This window comes from Zootoca vivipara, chromosome Z1 (assembly GCF_965207765.1).
Source record: "Zootoca vivipara chromosome Z1, rZooViv2.hap1.1, whole genome shotgun sequence".
NCBI lineage: Eukaryota > Metazoa > Chordata > Lepidosauria > Squamata > Lacertidae > Zootoca > Zootoca vivipara.
This window is the reverse complement of record NC_142583.1, coordinates 20,590,806-20,611,588: the sequence shown is the minus strand read 5'-3', so window position 1 is coordinate 20,611,588 and position 20,783 is coordinate 20,590,806. Positions and strand designations below refer to the sequence as shown.

General features: G+C 45.5%; 1 protein-coding gene across 8 annotated transcripts in view; it reads right to left on the bottom strand.

The window, feature by feature from the left end:
- DLC1 (DLC1 Rho GTPase activating protein) overlaps positions 1-20,783 on the bottom strand; it is a 251,918-nt gene that overhangs the window by 51,813 nt on the left and 179,322 nt on the right. For 2 of the 8 annotated variants that reach the window (XM_035114155.3, XM_088660922.1), the window contains exon 1: positions 889-1,363. The exons of the other annotated variants lie outside the window; for them this stretch is intronic. In XM_035114155.3, the coding sequence (XP_034970046.3) occupies positions 889-925 (37 nt within the window). In that variant the 5' untranslated portion in view covers positions 926-1,363. Of the gene's footprint in view, positions 1-888; positions 1,364-20,783 lie in introns of those variants that run through there. 8 annotated transcript variants of the gene reach the window in all.

Below are 20,783 nucleotides of genomic sequence, written 5' to 3'. Positions count from 1 at the left end.
CCTTATGTACCATGTGAATCCGCTACTGAGAGGAAATGCGGAAGACAAAAGCACTTTATGTCAGGCAAGGAAGTTGGAGATTGAGCAGGAGGGAAACGATGAACATGAAAGAAACCAGATCGGAGGGAAAGGCAGATGCCCTACATTTCTGACGGGGGAGAAGATTCCCCGATGACTTGCAAAGAGCTCGCCTACGTGCAAAGATAAGGGTCTCTTGCTCCGCTCTCTTGCCCTTTCGCCTCTTGCTCGAGACCCCCCCCCTTCAGCATAACAAAAGCAGGAGCCGAGCCACGTCGATCTTATCGGCTGATCGCGAAAAAGAAACATCTTCCTTTGCCTGATGGGGAATCTGCCGCAAGCTAGAGAATGCGAGTTGCTCGCAGGCAAAGTATGTGCGGGTGTGTGTGTGTCTGTGTGTGTGTTTTAATCGCACCTCGGCAAGCATCTCTGTACAACCGTCTCCAAAGCAAAGCTTGGCTTTCCATGCACCTCTGAAGTAATTTCCCGCCCTCTCCGCAAGAGAAGCACGGCCGAAGCCCCATTAGCCAACGAGCTTATGCAACCCTCGAAGTGGTGCCTCCGCAAGAGAATTTACTTCTCAGGCAAGCGCGCCGAGGCCTCGGCTCCAGCAAAATCGTTACGTCTTAATCCTCCTTCATTTCAGCTCCCCGCCTGTTCCCCAGCTCGCCCTGGAACACGCGAAGCAACAACACCTCCACTGAGCGCGTGCAGAGTGCTTTCGGCCTCTCCTTCGAGTTTCTAGAATCCGGAGTGAGCCCGCCCCCTCTGGGCGCTCTCAGAAGACAGTATAAGCCGAAAGGAGCGCGTCTGCCTGCGCACTCGCCGAGCCCGTCCCGTCTCACCCGCGAACAGACAGCGGATGCTTACGTGTTAGTATCATGATCTCCTGCTTCTCTTTGCACATCGGCGGGAGGAACGTCGCCGCCAGGCTGCAGGCTGGGAGGTGGTGGTGAGGGGAACGTCCCGTCCCCGGATAGCTCCTCCGGGCAGCGCCTCAGCTCATCTTTCCCTCCCCTCTTGGGAGCGCAATGTTTCTCCGCGCCGCCTTCACCCGTCTAAGCTGCGAGCCCTTCAGGCGCCAGGCAGGCAAAGGCGGCTGCTGATCCCGCTGCTGCGTCGCCTGGCCGGCGAATCCATCGCCCCACCTTCTCTCTCTCTCTCTCCAGGTTCCTTCCCGTCGAGGAAGCGCCCCTAACCTCCCGTCCCGCCCCCGCTGGGCTGCTGCGCGGAGGAGATCCGGCAGAGGAAGTCTCCGGGCGCCTCCTGCGCGGCGCTTCGAAGGAACCAAAGACTCCCTCGCAGGGCCCGCTCCGGCTACTAGAATAAGCATACAGTAGACTCCTCGCCGACGCCGCTCAAGCCGGGGAAGCCGCGCCCACCGCCCACCCCTCGGGTGCCTTTCCCCGAATTCCAATGGCTTGCTCTCGTGCGTAATCGCTGATCGGGCCATTGGTCTGATCTGGCTCCGTGTGGTCTCTACATACTGACTGGAAGCTGCTGTCCAGAGTTTCAGGCAGGAGACAAGCTCACCTGGAGATTGAAAAGCAGCTTTGCCCAAATCTAGTTTCCTCCAGATGCTTGGAAGTACAACTCCCACCAGCCCCAGCCAGTGCCACCGAGCTCCACCACTTAGCTACAGCCTTTCCTCGAAGGGGTGGGGATGGGGAAACTAACATCCAAGGGCCAAGAACTGGGCCCTCCAAACGTCCTTCATATTTGGCCCCACTCTGTGCCCAAGTAAAGTTTGCCTGGCTGGAATGTCTCTTGCTTGTCCACATAGAAGTTACAGAGCGGCATGTAAATGTGGGTCTGCAGTATAAGGGTAACATTTGCATGAGTTGCTCCACCCACTTTTGCCTCTGGTCATGCCCACTGCTGGCATGTGGCCCTCAGAAGGCTGCTCAGAAGATAACGTGGCCCTTTGGGCTGAAAAAGTTCCCCCACTATAGCTATCTTTGGAGTTCTCCTCTGGGGAAATCATCTAGTCTTGTTACCCAATGCTTGACTTGACTAGGAGGAGCTGGAAACAACAACAACAACAACAACAACAACAACAACAACAACAACAACAACAACAACAACAACAAAACCTCTGCATGGAAATTTATTTAGTTTGCCTTTTGTACAGGTTCAGAGGCGTAAGATACAGTACTTCAAAAATACAGACCTGCATTTTTGCAGCGTGTCTCACTTCATTTCGCAGTGGCATGTTGTACCTTCAGCCCCACCCAGTCAGTCTCTCAGCCAACCACTCCTATGCTATGGAAATTTACTCCACATTGCCTATTGGTTCCTTGCTGTACACATCCACTTCTGAATCGTAGTGGAACTTCTGCAGCGAGGAACCTGGATCTGATTCATAAGGCAACCTTTTCCCTGCTCCGCATACTTTCAGCATAACTCAGCTTTTAAGGATTTGCCAGTACTAATCTGACATGTAAAGAGCAAGGAGACACACCTCCCCTTCAATCCACACATGTAAAGCAACCTTTATCCATTTTCTGATGCTGTTATTCTGATGCTGTCACTTTATCCATTCCGATGCTGCTCCACAATTTGTTTAAATCAGGGGAATCACAATGTCAATCTCACTATTTTTTATTTTATTTTTACAATTCCCAAATTGTTGAATCTGCAAAGTTCTTCATAGGATATGCAGTGTTCTTGAAATCAATTTCCATTTAGTGATGGGCAAACTTCCCTTGGCTTGATTCAGAATTTGCTACCAAGCTTTCACAGCAAGTGCTGAGACAAAAAGGCTCGTCTTCTCTTCCAGCTTGTAATGTTGGCGGATACATGATGACAGGGTGTCTCTCTCACACACATTATTACACAGTCCCCTGGGAGTCATAGCTTGAGTGCATTCTTTTGAGTTGCAGTGAATGCAGATGCCGCCTTTTCACAGCTGCTTGATGGCAACTGCCTAGCATGAAGATGAGACATATGAACACTGCCAGATTTTGAATGGACCCAGGGTGGGTTCAGAAGAGCACAGCAAAGTGCATTGACGGTGCTTGTGTAGAAACTCCTGGGGAAAATGGCCACTCATCCTGGTGGGGATTAACAGCAGGGGAGGGCTAATGGCCCTTCTCTCCTGGTTGTGGGCTTCCCATAGACATCTAGTTGGTCTCTCTAGAAAACAGGGTGCTGGTCTGATCCAGGAAGGATCCTGTCCTGCGGTAAGTTGGTGTCAGGCTAAAAAATGGAAGTGAAGGCAGTCCACTGAAAGTCCCAACAACTGCCACCCAAATGATGGAGGTCCATTTCCAAGGTGCTATAGAAGCAGACACCAAGCAGTTCAAGGAACTGAAACAGGGTACCAACTTCTATAAAATATTGGGGGCCCCAGGTAAGCTCTGCCCTGCATAATTGAACACATAATGCGGTGCACACACACCATTTGAATGGCAATGTCCATCACCCTTCAATATATTTTTTTGGGGGGGAGAAGCCCCCTTGGTCCCTAAGAGTTGGCTCCTTTGAACTGAAATGAGAAAGGTTTTTTTTTAATTTTTATTATTATTAGCACCAGCTATATTCAATTCATACACAGAATTAGCAGATTAAAAGTTGACCCCCCCCCGGTATTAAGTCCCCCTTTTATAACTGTTTAAACTTGGACTTCAAATCTGGTCAACCACAGCCAATGATCATGGATGGTGGTGCTCTTGCTGCATATATGCCTGCTCTACTGCTTCAATTTGTATAATATTTGTTCTGTACAGTGGTACTTCGGTTTAAGTACTCATTTGGTTCCAGGGAGCCATTTGCTCCCCGAAAAGTACTTAAACCGAGCGCTGATAGCACGTGTGTGCAAAGCGCTGATAGAGTACTTCTGCGCGTGTGTGCAAAGCGCTGATAGAGTACTTCTGCGCATGTGCACGCCATGCAGATCGCTTCTGCGCATGTGTGCACCACAGAACCCGGAAGTAAACACTTCCAGGTCTGTGGAGTACTCGGACCGAAAGTACTCAAGCCGCAGTGGACGTAAACCGAGGTATGACTGTATCTGCAAAGGAGTCAGTTTTTTTAGTACGGCAGCAACTATGTTCAGGAAGGCAATTATCAAGCCTTCTATAGCTTCCATGCTTTGTTGTGTATCTGTGTATGTTTGCAACTGTGCACTCTCAAGACTTTTGTCTAGATGATTCTGCACACACCTTCCTCGTATGCATTCTGATCCCCATCAGACTGCATTTCTCCATAAGATCTTTATTGCCCCCTCCTTATCAATTTCTGGAGATGTCCAGTCTGCCTAGCAGTCACTTTTAACTGTGGCATAGCCAAAGCAAATACCGGTAGTATGTTTTCAAAGTGGACATCAGTTTTGGATTACTTGAAAAGCAGGGAATATTCTGTTTAGAGTATGAATGTTTACAAAACAACCACCACCAGGACAACACAGTTACCATTGTCTTGTGTCTGAACAAAGTCAGGAATAAATATAGCCTCCTCCCAACCCCACCCTGTATTCTGGCCATTTAATATAATTTAAATAAGGGTCACAGGGCCAAACCTTGAAAGAAACCAAATGATCATATACTGATTTGGAGGTCATGCCTATTAAGAGAAGGAGTGTGTAATGGAGTCAAAGAGTTCAAGATGGATGGCAAAGTATCTGTGAAAGTTTGCCCCACAGGCACAGCAATTCACTCTTAAGAGGTGCATTCTGCCTGTTTTTAACTGCATTTGCAAGATGGGGGACTAATAATAAGGACTTCATTGTCTTCTCTTTCCCCTCCAAGGTCCAAGTGCCCCGATTGCTAGCTGCATTCTCTCTATCACTGCCTCTTTGAAACAGAATGGTACAGAGAAGTCACAATTTGTAACAGGCCATCTGACTCGCTCACACAAACCTTGGATTGTAAAGCCAAGTGCTGGTATAAATATCCTTCCAGCAAACAGCATGATAGATTATGGGGCACCCCTCCTGTGCACAAAATATAAGGCCTCTCTCTCCAGTTTGGTGTACTGAACTCTGAAGAACCTTTTCCCTCTAACCTTCCTCCCGCAACATGAAAATGTGGTTCAGGAGCTTATAATATTTGTGTTCATTTGTTGATAATACATTTCATTCAACAACAAAAGCATCATTCTTTTCTCTCTCCCCCCCCCAGTGGTGGGGGGCAGGAAGTAGAGTATTACATAAAGGAGCACTTCCATGCAGGAGATGTTTCTGACAGGGGAAAAAATTATTTAGATGCTGAAAAGGAGGAAGTTATTTTTAAAAACCCCTCCATAAACAGATATATTAAAGATGCAACAAGATTCTTTGTTTGAGGCTAAAAAACATACCTGACTCCATGGCTTTTTTCCAGCTGGAACTTGCTGGAACTCAGTTCCAGCACCTCTCAGGTGGGTGCCATTGCCATTATAAGAGAATAAGGGTGAGTTCCAGCAAATATTATAAACTCCTGAACCACATTTTCTTTTTCATGGTGAGTTCCAGCACCTCTTTTTTCCTAGAAACATAGCAATGCCTGACTCACAGCTTAACCTGAACCTGCTCCCACCAACTTTGCTTCCACATTAGAGCTCTTTCAAGACACTAAGGGCCTTTCCTTATCTCAATTAGCTGGCAGGGAAGTTAAAATGAAGGTTCCACACAATATAGCACTGGATCTTTTTTTTACTAAAACTCCCATCAGCCAGCATGGTGATGGAGATTGTAGTCCAAAGCATCTTGAGGGCGCCAGCTTGAATAGGGCAGTATTATGTTATGTTATATGGTATTACCTTACCATTTATTTATACATTGCTTTTTGGCTCACAGGCCCATCAGGCAGTGATTAGCATATTAATACAAAAGAAAGATGCAACAACAATACAATAGATCAGTCAAAATGATATAAAACAGCACCAACACCACAAAATGTCTACCAGTTACACTGGAAATATGTGTTGCTTGCTACATTATTGTTTTCACTACAGGCACAGCTCTTTAGCATTCCACCTCTCATTGGAAGCCAGGATAAGTGTCCCTTGAATGCTCCAATCTCGAAACTACCGGTAGGAGCAAGCCTACCCACAATAAATTGCCATGGGGAGTGCCCTCAACACACCCAAAAGGAGTGACCTAAAGGGGAGACCCATATCTTTGGGTGGGATCTCGAAATATATATATATTCCCCCATGGAAAGGTGTTTCCATGTGCTGCTCTGGTTCCCCAGAAGCCTCTTTGTCATGCTGGCCACATGACCTGGAAGCTGTACGCTGGCTCCCTCAGCAATAATGTGAGATGAGCGCCGCAACCCCAGAGTCGGTCATGACTGGACCTAATGGTCAGGGGTCCCTTTACCTTTACCATGGAAACCAGCTACAGCTATTGTTCTCCAACAAAGCTTCCCTATCCAATGGACAAGATCCTTCTTTCATGTTTTCTCATGAGTCATTCAGCAAAGCTTCCATGCAATGTTAGTTGAAAGTTCTCCTTGTAGATTTCAACCCCCCCTTTTTTCTTCCTGGTAAGTAGGGGCAAGGAATTAATTGCCCCAATTCCAGTTCTGTACCTGCAGGAGGGTGGTCAGGAATTAATTGCCCCAGTGTCAGTTCTCTTCCTGCACAAGGAAGGGAGACAGTCTCAACTGCTGATTTGCGAAGTGTTTTACAAACTGTTCATATATATTGAAAAAGCACGACTCTGGAAGTGTGCATGCTGGCAATGCACATCTTAGCACTCTTTCAAGGTTGAATAAAGTGGCCTGGACAGAGAGAAGCGAGGCAGTAACAGAAGTATTTTGTCCAGAAGTATTATGACTACTATAATCTGTTTCTTATGTTTGCTATAGCAATTGTTCTTCATGTGAACTTTGGCAAAACTGCTTCATCTCTTAATTTTACTACAGAGAAGAGAGCAACTTAATACCGTACAATCTGATCTGAAAAAGGTCACATCTCTTTAGAAATGATATTGTACTTCAAGGTGGCGACTTTTTCAGTTTCTGCAGGAGTAAGGCTAAAAAGGTAAAGGGACCCCTGACCATTAGGTCCAGTCATGACCGACTCTGGGGTTGCGCACTCATCTTGCGTTATTGGCCAAGGGAGCCAGCGTACAGCTTCTAGGTCAGGGCAATCTCGAGCAGGTCGGGCGCTGAGGCGCGGAGATCGCTCCAATGCCCCTGCCCTCGCAGTGCGCAGCACAGCTTCCGCGCAGCTTCACCGCACAGCGCCCCGTCTGCCAGCCCTGGCGCCCTGTGCCACCGGGACTATACCTAGAGCCGCCTCTGTTCTAGGTCATGTGGCCAGCTTGACTAGGCCACTTCTAGCGAACCAGAGCAGTGCATGGAAACGCCGTTTACCTTCCTATTTATCTACTTGCACTCTTGATGTGCTTTTGAACTGCTAGGTTAGCAGGAGCAGGGACCAAGCAACAGGAGCTCACCCCATCGCAGGGATTTGATGGAGTAAGGCTATCAGGTCAGAATATGGAGATTTTGCGTAAGCCTTTACATTTGGCCTGAATCAGGAGACAAGGAAGCCATGGCTTCTGGCATGACCCCAAGGTCCCTCCTGACCCAGATGTCTCCACTGACCCCAGAAGATCCAGTATTTGGAGAGTCCATGTTGCCAGCACTTATCTGACTTGAGGGTGATGTGTTGCTACCTTTGACCCAGAGGAATCCAGCCCAGTAGATGGTTTCTCTTGCAGAACCAGACAAGGCCCTTTTAACTGAAGAGACTATGCTTATCATAGGCAGAATTAGGCTATGTCTACACCCAAGTTTAATATGCATTTGAAGATGTTTTCTGCTCCTGTTTCAGTAGTGCTGTGCACATGGCACTCCCTCCCTCCCAATCAGCTCTTATGCGGCTCCCTCCCCCCAATTCAGATTTTCCCAGTCAAGAGGAAGAACAAGCAGGTGATAGGTTATCTGTATGGAGGTGACAGAGAGAAGGCTGAACTGCTCAGCTGTGAAGACAGGGGCAAAGTAGATTTCTGATCATGACAACCACCAGGGCCAGCCCTACAGCCAGGCTGGGTGGCGCAGGACGCCAGGGTGCCCGCCCGCCAGGGGGCGCTGCACAGCTGCGCCCACCCGCCCGCTGTAGAGCTGTGTCCGCCCACCTGCCGCGGAGCTGCACCCCTGGCAGCTGCGCTGTGCGCTGCGTCCACCGGCCCGGCCATGCAGCTCCGGCCGCACAGCTCCGCCCACCCGCTGCGCTGGGAAATGGGGTGGGGCGGGGGCGCTGGAGGGATCTGTCGCACCACGGCGCCAGGGCACCAAATATACTTAAGACGGCCCTGACAACCACTCCCATCCTTTCCCTAGACCACCTTTCTTCCACCCAGAGCAAAAAATTAAGGTGGAATCACAAAGGAGGCGTATACATGAGTAGCCAACAGTTGCAGGGTGAAGGTCAGGTGGGCTAAAGCTCAGGATGAGCTCAGGCTTGCAAGAGAAATGAAAAATAACAATAAAAAGATTTCTTTGGCTATGTTTGAAGCAAAGGATAATGAGATAAGGGTTGAAAAATGTGACTCCATGCTGATCCACTCAAGACCGCAGACACCCCCCCCCAGTGGATTAAACATCCCTTTACATGACTCTTACATCTTCCTAACCCACCAGTTCTGTTTCACCACTGCTGGTGTCTATTTTCAGTGAGTTCCACAGGCTATATATATATGATTCATTTGTACATTACAGGAAAACTGAAAAACAATGATTTCTCCAGATCGCCCAACTTCATGTATATGAATGCTTATGCTGTAAATTACTGTATCAGTTTCCCCACAATGATCTACAGTACATTTCCCTAATGGCAGTTCGGTGGCTGCAGCTATGGTTTTGATATTATTGTTGTTGTTGTTGTTATAAAAAATAGAGTTGTGAAGTATTTGGAAACTGAAAAACAATGATTTCTCCAGCTCTCCCTGCTTTCCTTTTTATTTTTTAAAACTGATTTAATTGTATAATACTATATTGATTTTGGTCACAAAATTTAGGTTTGTACCTAAAGTGTGCACACTTTGGCTTGCATTGAATTGGGAATTCCTGAGTGTGTGCCTTGGTGCAATTCCTGGGTCAAGAATATGAGGCAGGTTTGTGATTTGTTAATAGTATCTAAGGTATTACGGGTAATCATGGAAGTTTCGATTCGGGATTAAGTCATTTTCTTTCTTTTTACCATGATGGACAACCGAATTCTTTGTAGTCAAATGAGTTTTTCATCCATTAAGCTTATTTCCTCTGGAGGAAATAGGCACAAGCATCACCTGGCCCAGTTGGCCAATTATAGGAAAGGCTGCTGCTCCTTTGTAGCCTCTAGGGGAATCGACAGGACAGAGGAAATCATTTAAAACCAATAACTCAATAAAGCACACTCCCTATCGTAATTGGAACATGCCCCCTTGCGTGGCTAGTTTCGTCACAGCATTAATCAGAGGAGAATACTGCTGTTATGAATTCTCTATTGCGACTTGAAGAATGGGTGGAGAATAGTTACATAAAGCTAGCAGATTAAAAGAAAAGGTCCTGCATAAAGATAACAGGCAAAACAGCAACAACTCATAAGCAGGGATGCTTGAAGGATTCAATCTTTGTGAATACTGATATGAACTAATCGTGGTCTATGCCTGCTAGGCTAATGCGCTAATAGGACAGAACTTAATTATCTAACATCTCTTGTACTTCTCAACTGTTCTCAACCTATATATAAGTGTGTGTGTATGTGTGTGTTTAAAAGTAAGAAAATACATTGACAAATGCTTATTTTGAGAGAAAACAGTTTTAGAAATATGAATTTTCATGCAGATTTCTAAAAACACATTAAAACAGAAATAAATTGAAATGGACTTGTGGGAGAAAACATGTGAAAGTGTCATGGACTACAAGCAGATTGATTCTTCTGTCTCTACCAGTGCCAACACATCGGCCTGGTGTAAGTAATGTCAACATTTGTGGAGATGCTGCTGATATAAATCTAAAGAATATATTTGAAGGTGGGGCCATAAATCTGTTCTGGCGCTTGAGATGCACCCACATGACACAGCATGGTGTAGTGGTTAAGAGTGTCAGACCTGGGAAACCAAGGTTCAAATCTCCATTCATCCATGAAGCTCACAGGGTGACCTTGTGTGAATCACCAACTCTCAGCCAAACCTGCCTCTCAGGGTTGTTGTGAGCATGGTATAGAGGGGGGGGTACCATGTTTGCCTTGAGCACCTTGGAGGAAAGGTGAGCTATAAAGGCAATAATAAATAAATGTCTAAAGTCAGGTCCTCTTGTCCCTGTTTCAAAAAGTAGTTACACGCAGTGATGGCACCCTGCTATGTGTGCATCCTACACACTGAGAGTATGCGTGATCCATCCCTAAGGGACAGGACACAGGAGCGCCAACTTGGCCCCACAACCATGTGGGTGCTTAGGGCCCCAGGGAGTTGGCACTTATGCTAAGGGATGTGGGCATCAGCTTCTGTTTTGCCAGCTGCTTAAATCCCCATCTGCTACACTTTCTTACTCACTGACCACCTCTTTCCATTGTTTCAAAAAAAAAAAATACAAGAGTTTCCCATCTCCTTGAAATTTCCCCAACACCCACTTGTTCCTTAAAATGAGCACACAAGAGACGCCACAGTGGGCTGCTTTGCGGCTGTGCCTACACAGTAGGAATGGGAGCCACAACATAATTAACATTTACAGCAGAATGTTCCTACTGCTGAACCAGAGGCTCCGTATTGAAGCAAAGCAGAAACAAGTTCGTTCAGAGAGCAGTATTGAGAAGCACTATATTTTGCCTGTAAATACAAACAGGGACTGAATGAGATCAAGACTTTCCCACATCGATCCAAATGGAGAGCAGACAATACACCAATCAAAAGCCAATAACACCATGCAGAGAGCAAAGCCCGTTCCCACATCCTGCCCTCCCCCTGTCACCGGTAGTGCACTGTTTACCATGCCATTTTTGTGTGAGGAGGTGTTTGTGGGAAGTGGCCCTCAGAAGGAAAAAGTGATACTTCATCAGAGTAAACACTTATTCTCACAGTCTCTGAAATGATTTCGAATAGAGGGGCAGGCATTGCCCAACCATCTCTCTATGAGAAAATAACTGTAAATAGAGTTACGCATTATGGACATTAAAACAGGTTCCCCCGATCTGGTGCCCTCCAGATGTTCTGGACTTACAGGTCCCATCAGGGGTGCCTCATCTTGTTTCACTACTTGAGGCAAAACAGGAAGAGGCTGTCTGCATGTGCCCTGCACCACCCACTCATTGCCACACCCTTACTTACTGGGGTTTCTCTCTTTTTGTATAAATTCTTATTTATTGAGTTTTACACTGCACATTTAAATTCAAACATTAAACATCATCATCAACATTTAGGATTCCCTAAATCCTCAGACTCCCTCTTTTGCTGGTCTTTGACCGTATTAAAGTTTACTACCTCAGACTCCCCTCCACCCTTCCATGGTTACCATTTTCAATCTTTTCGAACTGCCTCACATATTTTCTCTATTTTTTTAAATTAAATATAGCATTTTTACCTTAGTTTTTAGTACATTACAAGCATTACTCAAATCCTGCCAAAGTTTTTAGTTGTTTACAGTGTTCTCTTAGGTACATTGTAATTTCCCCCCATTCCTTATTAAAGTTCCTCTCTTTTTGGTTTCTGATTTTCCTGGTCCTCACTCACTGGGGTCTTGAGAAGGTCATGCAAGATCTTGCTGGAACCAAGAAGCCACTGCAGACGCTTCTCTGGCAGCAACAGTGGTGCCCCTTGGATTCCATCACCTGAGGTAGTTGCCTCAAGCTGCCTCATGGACAGGCCGGCTCTGGTTCCTATCATTTCAGACCCACTGATGGGAATTGCAGTCCAAAAATTCTGGAGGGAATCATATTGGGAAGGCTGCATTAAAATGCATGATGGAAATGTCATAATGTGAGACGTTCTTCTATTATGTACATAGTGACAATGAAGCAGGCTTACAAAAGGAAGCACAACATACTTTACGAACAGCTCCAAAATACGTCACACCGACATCACAATTAAAAATCGTGATTTGAAGGCAAGCACAGTGATGAAAGACTGACACCCATTAAGCAGAAATTTAGCCCTTCTCACTTGTCTTTGCAGTTTTTGTCCTCAGCGAGAAAGTATGAGATTAATTTATTGTAGTACTATTTATGTACGCAGTGTAATAAATATCTGAACGAGTTTTTGTCTCAGGCACATCAATAAGAAGTTATTAAAAAGTCAGAATATATGTTTGCCAAAAGGAACACATAAAACATGTTCTAAGCTTACCGTGTCAACTCCATCTTGTAATTTTTTTTTTTTAGTTTGCAGGTTACATCTTTTCCAGTCGTATCACTTTACAAGCAAACTTAAAGAGTTCAGATTTGTCACTGCGTAGTATATTAATGTCAAGCTTTAGCCTGCAGAACTGTTATTTATATTGAAGCTCGGGGGCCTTAAGGCAGAAGGACTTATGATGAAAATGTAGAGCAGGCGTATTTTTTAAATGTTAATAAAATTAAAGGTTCGTAAGTTGGCTCAAAGTCAGAAGTTGCCCATCATATACCAAGTCAGACCATTAGTCTATCCAGCTCAGTATCACCTACACAGACTGCCAGTGGCTCTGTAGGCCCTTGAGTCTAGAGTTTAAAACAGGAATCTTTCTCAGCCATACCTGCGAATTCAAGGGATTGAACCTAGGGCAGTCTATTTATGCCTTGTTCCTCACTCCCACCCCTACCATGCACAGGTTCCTGATTGCTCATCTGCTGTGCCCACCAGCCTGTGTGTGCTGGTTTATGGTGCCATATAGTATAATGAAATATTACCAAAGTCTGACCCTGGTCTTGGGTGTGGTGTGGAAGGAACCCAGAACAATAGGTTCTAGGTTGCCTGCAGGGTTCCAGCTCAGGACTTCATAGCCTCCATGACAGCCATGAGGCTGCCCCATGTTTCCACTGGTCTGACACACAGGGCTGGGACACCCTCAATTTGGTTTTTGCTAGGGGTGGAAGACGGGAGAGGGTGGTAGAGGGTGTCACTCCATTGTCGTGATCAGATCACTTCCTCATATAGTTTTCCAGTCCTTCCCTGCCAGGGGTAGATGGCAGGAAATCACTTTTGAGGGCAATGTTGAGCAAAAACAAAATCCAGTAGCTGGCTGGGAAAGCACTGAATGGCTTCCTACCATGACCACTGCTGTTCCTTTTCTCAAAAAATGCAACCTCTTGAAGGTTCTTTTCATTATAAAAATAAAAAGCTGTGAGTTTTGAGGGCAATGCACAATTTGCCATGAAGAGTGTCGCCTGTTGTTGTTGTTTGTTTGTTTGTTTGTTTGTTTGTTTGTTTGTTTGTTGTTGTTGTTGCTGCTGCTGCTATATTTATATTTATATACTGCCTTTCATCAAAAGATCTCAGGGCAGTTCACAAGATAAAAGCGCAAGATAAAAACACAAATAAGTATTTAAAACAAAAACAACAAAGCCATAGCGCCCCCCCCAAAACACACACATTTTAAACACATGTAATCGCCCCAATTTTGTGGAACTCTATTCTCTCCCTAGACTCTGTTCCTAACTTGCAGGCATTCAGGATATATGTAAAGCCTTTCCTGTTTCTGGACGAACTTTAGAGTTGCTGTTTGTCTTCTTGTTTGTTTGTTCTTTTAATAAGTCTAGTGCTCACCTATTCATATTTTGTGTGTTTCAGTCCTCAAGGCATGTGCATAGTCAGGCTCAGTGTGTATGCTGTATTTTAAGGCCGTGGCTTCTCTAGTGTGTTGCTCAGGTTTTATAGGTGCATATTTATAAGCACATATTTGTTAGCTCCCTTGAGCATTTTTTAATGTAAAGATGGGATATAAATAGCTAAACGCCTGGTGGCACTTACACTAGCCAATATGGCAACCAGGAAGCAATTCCGAAAGCAAAAACATGTAATCATCCAGCTCCAAACATTTTAGCACATAGAAAGGAGAAGCCTTAAGTTCAAAGCTTCTGCATAGTAACATTTACACAAAGGAAACTGTAACACAGCTCTAAAGAAAACAGATTTATGAATTCCCCTTTGGGTATAGAAAAGGCCACCACACTGTTAAGAACTCAGAGCTGCCTTTTGTACTGTTTCTCTCAAGCACTTCTTGGCCAAAATACTGTAAGCTCCCATCTGCACTATACATTTAAAGCAGTATCATACCACTTTAAACAGTCAGGGCTTCCCCCAGTGAATATTGGGAGCTGTAGTTTGTTAAGGTTGCTGACAGTTATTAGGAGACCCCTATTCCCCTCATTAGGGACCCAGGTGGCGCTGTGGGTTAAACCACATAGTCTAGGGTTTGCTGATCAGAAGGTCGGCAGTTCGAATCCCTGCAACCGGGTGAGCTCCCGTTGCTCGGTCCCAGCTCCTGCCCACCTAGCAGTTCGAAAGCACATCAAAGTGCAAGTAGATAAATATGGACCGCTCCGGCGGGAAGGTAAACGGCGTTTCCGTGTGCTGCTCTGGTTTGCCAGAAGCAGCTTGTCATGCTGGTCACATGACCCGGAAGCTGTCTGTGGACAAACGCTGGCTCCCTCGGTCTATAGAGTGAAATGAGCGCTGCAACCCCAGAGTCAGACACAACTGGACCTGATGGTCAGGGGCACCTTTACCTTTATTCCCCTCATAGAGCTACAGTTCTCAGAGTGGTTTAACAATAAACCCCTCTTCCCAAAAAACTCTGGGAATTGTCGTTCTGTCCCCTGCTGGTAAAGGGGAATGTGCAATAACCACCTGATATATAAATGTCCACAAGATGTAGACTGAAGTTAAGAAACACCATGCAATTGGGAGACCATGTCTGTAGAGTCCATACAGGTAAGGGCCATTATTTTCTGGTCTCTGGAAATCTTGTTAGTCTGATATGTGGAACAGGGTCAGTATCTATTTGATGCAATATGTTGGCTCCTACTCAATAGTTTGCATAGCATCAAAGACAGGTAGTGATACTTTCAGAGGGAACTTGAGTGTAGGGCAGTGGTTACTGAAAACCATTACAGAGAGCAGTGATGGGTCAATATGAGAGATGACTGCAAAGCGGATGGGAGGATAAAGAGATCTAATTTGAATAATCTGGTCATTTTTCCTGCTCACAGTTTCAAGGAGGAAGAGTAAGCTTAGTATAGATCCTTGCATAAGGTCAATAAGCAAGTAATTACCCATGGTAGAATTAACACTTGAGTGTTTTTCTGAGCTGCCATACCAAACCCAAATGTGCCTTTTGGAAAGGAGAGATTCCCCTGCTTGCAAACAGAAGATTTATATTTCTTAGAAAAGCCACTGGGAGTAGGACAAGAGTCTTATTTCTTTGCCAAGAGACCATATCCCCCCCCCTCCAGGGTCTATTAAAACCATCCAAGATTATACAGCACTGATGGAGATCTGATTTCCCGGCAGGAAGTGTAAACAATGACTTGAAAGGTGTGTATGTAGACCCTTCCAACTGATTTACTAGTAGCTCTTTAGAATCCGTCATGCATGCCATATTGACCTCACAAACTTAATTACCTTAAGCTGTAAGAGAAGGAACACATGCCTCTCAGGCCGTTGTGGTGCAAATCAAAGGCCATGCTAAGTTTGCAGAAAGAATAGTGTATCAACCTGAGGGAAGGGGCAGAAACATAAAGAATTAAGAGGATCTGGATGGGCCTTGCTCCTACTGGCTGACATAAATTTGGAATCTGTTAAGGCATAGGAGATCCCAAAGTGAAATCTGGACTATCTGAATCTCCTGCTTTCCTCTAGAGCAAGAGTGGGGAACCTCTGGGTGTGCAAATTTTGCTAAACTGCAACTTCCACCAGCTCAAGAGCCAGGGATGATGGGAGTTGTAGTTCAGGAACATCTGCAGGGCCAAACATTCCCTATGTCTGCCCTAGAGGGACCAGAACTCAGTGGAAGAGCTCATACTTTGTCTTGCATAAAGCTGAAGGTTCAATCAGTGGCATCTCCAGTGGAAAGACCTCAGGTAAAGGTAAAGGGACCCCTGACCATTAGGTCCAGTCGTGACCGACTCTGGGGTTGCGCGCTCATCTCGCATTATTGGCCGAGGGAGCCAGCGTATAGCTTCCAGGTCATGTGGCCAGCATGACAAAGCCGCTTCTGGCAAACCAGAGCAGCACATGTAAACGTCGTTTACCTTCCCGCTGTAGCGGTTCCTATTTATCTACTTGCATTTTGACGTGCTTTCGAACTGCTAGGTTGGCAGGAGCTGGGACCAAGCAATGGGAGCTCACCCCGTCACAGGGATTCGAACCGCCGACCTTCTGATCAGCAAGCCCTAGGCTCAGTGGTTTTAACCACAGCGCCACCTGGGTCCCTGGGTAGGACTAGGAAGGATTAATAATGAAAAGCAACTAAGCTAAGGGTGTGTGTGTGTGTGTGTGTGTGTGTGTGTGTGTGTGTATGTCAGGCAGTTCACCATCTAATCCTGGGTTTCCCAAACTTAGTTTGTCATCTGATACGGGACCACAATTCCCATCATCCCTAGCTAGCAGAACCAGTGGTCAGGGATGGTGGGAGCTGTAGCCCAAAAAACAGCTAGAGACCCAAGTTTGGGAAACTCTGATCCAATGCCCCTTTAGGTTCTTTTCTGCAGGGCAGAAGTGAAGGCAGAGAAGTGCTCTTGAGGTCCTCTATAATATATAATATATATAATATAATTTATTATTTCTACCCCTCCCATCTGGCTGGGTTTCCCCAGCCACTCTGGGAGGCTTTCAACAGAACATTCAAAACAGAATAAAACTTCAAACATTAAAAACTTCCTTAAACAGGGCTGCCTTCAGATGTCTTCTAAAAGTCAGATAGTTGTTTATTTCCTTGACATCTGATGGGAAGGCGTTCCACAGGGCAGGGTAGCTACCGAGAAGGCCCTCTGCCTGGTTCCCCGTAACCGCACTTCTCGCAGTGAGGGAACCACCAGAAGGCCCTTGGCGCTGGCCCTCAGTGTCTGTGCTGAACGATGGGGGTGAAGACGCACCTTCAGGTATACTGGGCCGAGGCCTTTTAGGGCTTTTAAGATCAGCATCAACACTCTAAATTGTGCTTGGAAATGTACTGGGAGCCAATGTAGGTCTTTTAGGACCAGTGTTATATGGTTTCGGCAGCCACTCCCAGTCACCAGTCTAGCTGCTGCATTCTGGATTAGTTGCAGTTTCTGGGTCACCTTCAAAGGTAGCCCCACGTAGAGCGCATTGCAGTAGTCCAAGTGGGAGATAACTAGAGCATGCACCACTCTAGCAAGACAGTCCAGTCTGTCTTTTTCAAAAACTGCCCTACCTGGAACACCTGCCCTACCTGGAACTACCTGGAACAAACACCTGCCCTACCTGGATATGCTGGAGATTGAACTTTTGGTCTTATTCATGCAAAGCACACTTTGAGCAGTTTAAATTTGCACATAGCCAGACTTTAATGTCAGCTGCATTTTGAGATATTGAAGAAAATGTGAAATCACTTGCAATTTGGTAAACAAAAGCTATCACTCATCAGAAGGAAAAGCTATATTTAGCATTTCCCCCCTTCTTCCTATTACAATAACAGACAGACCAAAATAGCCTAAAATATAAAGAGAGCAAGTGTGCCCTTAATTATTAAAAATTTCACTCAGCCATTAAGTTGACTACAATTAAAGATTATACTTTTATCAGTTTTATTTAGAGAATGGGAATTGCCGCACCCTAGGGGTGGTCATTAGGCAGGATGTGCATGCGTATGTGTCTGTGTGAAATCTTTCTGGGTCCATGCAGGCTTTAATTCATTGCTTATGCCTCTTCTTCCTTGTAGCATACAATAGTTAAAAGATTTTTTTGAGATTAAGAAACACATTTCTTCCACGATATTTTTCCCTGGCGAAGGAGAGCTGATGTCTTATCCTCTGGCCAGTCATTGTTGCTACTTCATGCCTGCTCGATAATGCCAGGAATCAAAGTACACATCTTGAGAACAGTAGGGCTTTTCATAATGGCCTTTATCCCAGCACGGCAAGTCACCGTGTCAGCTCCGAAAATGAATTTCTAATAACCCCTGGCATTGAATCACTGACTTGTCTCAAAGAAGGCTTCCACAGTGCCCTGTTTATTTGGTCTGTGAGGCTCTAAAATAGGCTGCACCTATCTGAATGTCTATAACCTCAGTCAACCTTAAAGTGGAATGTCCACATTGAATCCAAGGGGCCCATGAATACCCTCAGGCTCTGGGCTGCATTCTCTTCTATATACCCAGTATACTTGAAGGAGCGCCTCCACCCCCATGGTTCAGCCTCGACACTGAGGTCCAGCTCTGAGGACCTTTTGGCAGTTCCCTTGCTGGCAAGAAGTGAGGTTACAGGGAACCAGGCAGAGGGCCTTCTTGGTAGTGGCACCTGCCCTGTGGAATGCCTTCCCATCAGATGTCAAGGAAATAAACAATCTGACTTTTAGAAGACATCTGAAGGCAGCCCTGTTTAGGGAAGTTTTTAATGTTTGAATGCTTCATTGTGTTTTTAATATTCTGTTGGGAGCCGCCCAGAGTGGCTGGAGAATATTACAGGTATCTGCTGTGTGTGGCCCAAAAACACATGCATGCTTTAAAGGAGGTTTGGGGACCAGATGTTGCTGGACTCCAACTCCAACTGAACATTGCCTATGCTGGCTGGAGCTGATGGGATCTGGAGTCCAACGACCAGTTTGCCACCCCTGATTTAAAGTAAGGTTGAAAAGCTTTTTGAGCACAGAGTGTGTCCTGGCTCCCACCAGTTGACTCGGAACTTGGACTCTCAGTACAGTGTCCAAACATAAGGTGGGTTACAAAGTCAGCAGGTAAAGCAGAACCCTGAAGCTAGATAGGTAGGGCTGACCCATCCAAGAGGCAGGGTGAAGTAGCCTTCTTGGGCAGTGGAAGCCCCTGAGGTGGTCCCCCGTGTGTACAACCCCCATCCTGCTGCCTCTGCTGCCAGCTTTGGTGCAGATTTCCAGCGAGATCTCGCAGAGTTTCAGTGAGATCTCAGAAGATCTCACTGGAACCTGCCACCATCGCCCCTGGTTTGTGCCACCACTGTGCAACCTAGGAAGGGGTGATTCTGCGGCAGTGGCAGTGGTGTGGCAGCAGCGGCAGGTCAGCACTTCCTGTTTTCCCTCTAGCAGTGAAAAGGAACATGCTGCCTATGTAGACAGACTTGACACCCCCAAAATCCTCTTTTGGAAGAGAGGGGCAGGTGCAGACATTTGCAAAGTGAATATCTGGAGCCCTAGGACTGGGGAAGCAAGCCGACACTCCTTTGAGTAAGCGGAGCATGCAAAGATTGTCCATGCCAGCACAGTTGCCTCTGCATCATTAGAGACAAGGGTGGAGATGACAGAGCTCTTCCCGTTGCTCCTCACCATCAAACGACTCCCACCAAGACATTTCCATGGGGCTCATGGCATAGGACCACATCAGAAATGTATTATGAACCTGCACACAGCCAGTTCAGATTATTACCTCTTGGTTTATTAATCTGAGATATGCACAACTCTTTTGCTTGTCTGTGGAACCCCATTGGGTTTCCCTTTGCATGAGCAGGAAGCTAGCTAAAATTAACTATAGTTTCCTATTTCATCCAAATTAGGAAATTTGCATTAACAGTTTTGAAGCAAGTCAAGGTATTAAACCAACTTCAAATTGTGGTTTAATATTCTGGCTGGTTCTAAAACTGGTAACTATAATTTTCTGGTTTAGATGAAATGGGAAGCAATGGTTTAGTAGACAGCTGTGCAAAAAAAAAATTCCCCACGTATTTTATATTAAAAAAATTCTCTATCAATTAATGAGAAAAGAAAATTGCATTTGAAAATTATCAATGAAGAGAGAGAAGCTCAGGATCAGGGCATGGATGTAGGTAGAAAACTCCTAAGTCAACAGCACTTATTTCCAAATCAGATTTTTATGACCCTGATGTTGAAAGTATTTTTCCTGTTTTCCCAGGAATGCTGCATTCCAAAGAAACAAATTAATTCGAGATTTCCAGTCCAGCTAAAAGTAGTTCCAGGAGCCCAATTATTACTGTTTCTTAGGCTAAAGGTGAGTCAAACCTCTGACCGCTGGGTGGGGATATGTCTGTAAAGTGACAGCTTTTCCTGGATCAAATCCCATTCATTGTACCACACGGTTCATCAAGGAAAATGCTACTGGTTATTTATAAGCATGGCTTTCACCCCGTAAGAAGAATGTGTTGCTATTTCTATTGTTCCTGTTGTGAAACTACAGCTGACATGTCCCACAAATTGATCATTATGCTGTTATTCAATAGGTGTACTGTCAAGAACCAGCAGCCAATCAGGAAACAGTGTAACAGAAGAGACAAAGGAACCTCAAAGGAAAAGACAAGACACTGTGCCTTTTGTCTTTTGTTCCAAGATGGAAACAAACTGTCTCCAGCTCTGATAAGCTCCTTCTTTGATCTCCCGTTCCCAATAATTAGGGATAGACACATTTGTGTAATGTTTTCCATTCATAGCTCATCCAACAAGACACTTGTATATGTGGGACTTTCTCGTCGCTGATACTGTTGCTGCTTATATGATCAGTGCTTGCAAGTATGGCTATTTCTCAGAAAGCAAAGCAAGCACACAACTGCAATCAGGAAAGGATCGGATCTCGCCTGCGTATTTTGAAAAGAAAAGATGCGGTTCATACAACCTACATACTATGGCTGTTTTCTGTTTTGTACTTGGTAATCCACTCCCAAGTGGATTATAGAATCATAGAGGCTGAAGGTCTCTCAAAGGTCATTTGGTCAACCCCCCTGTC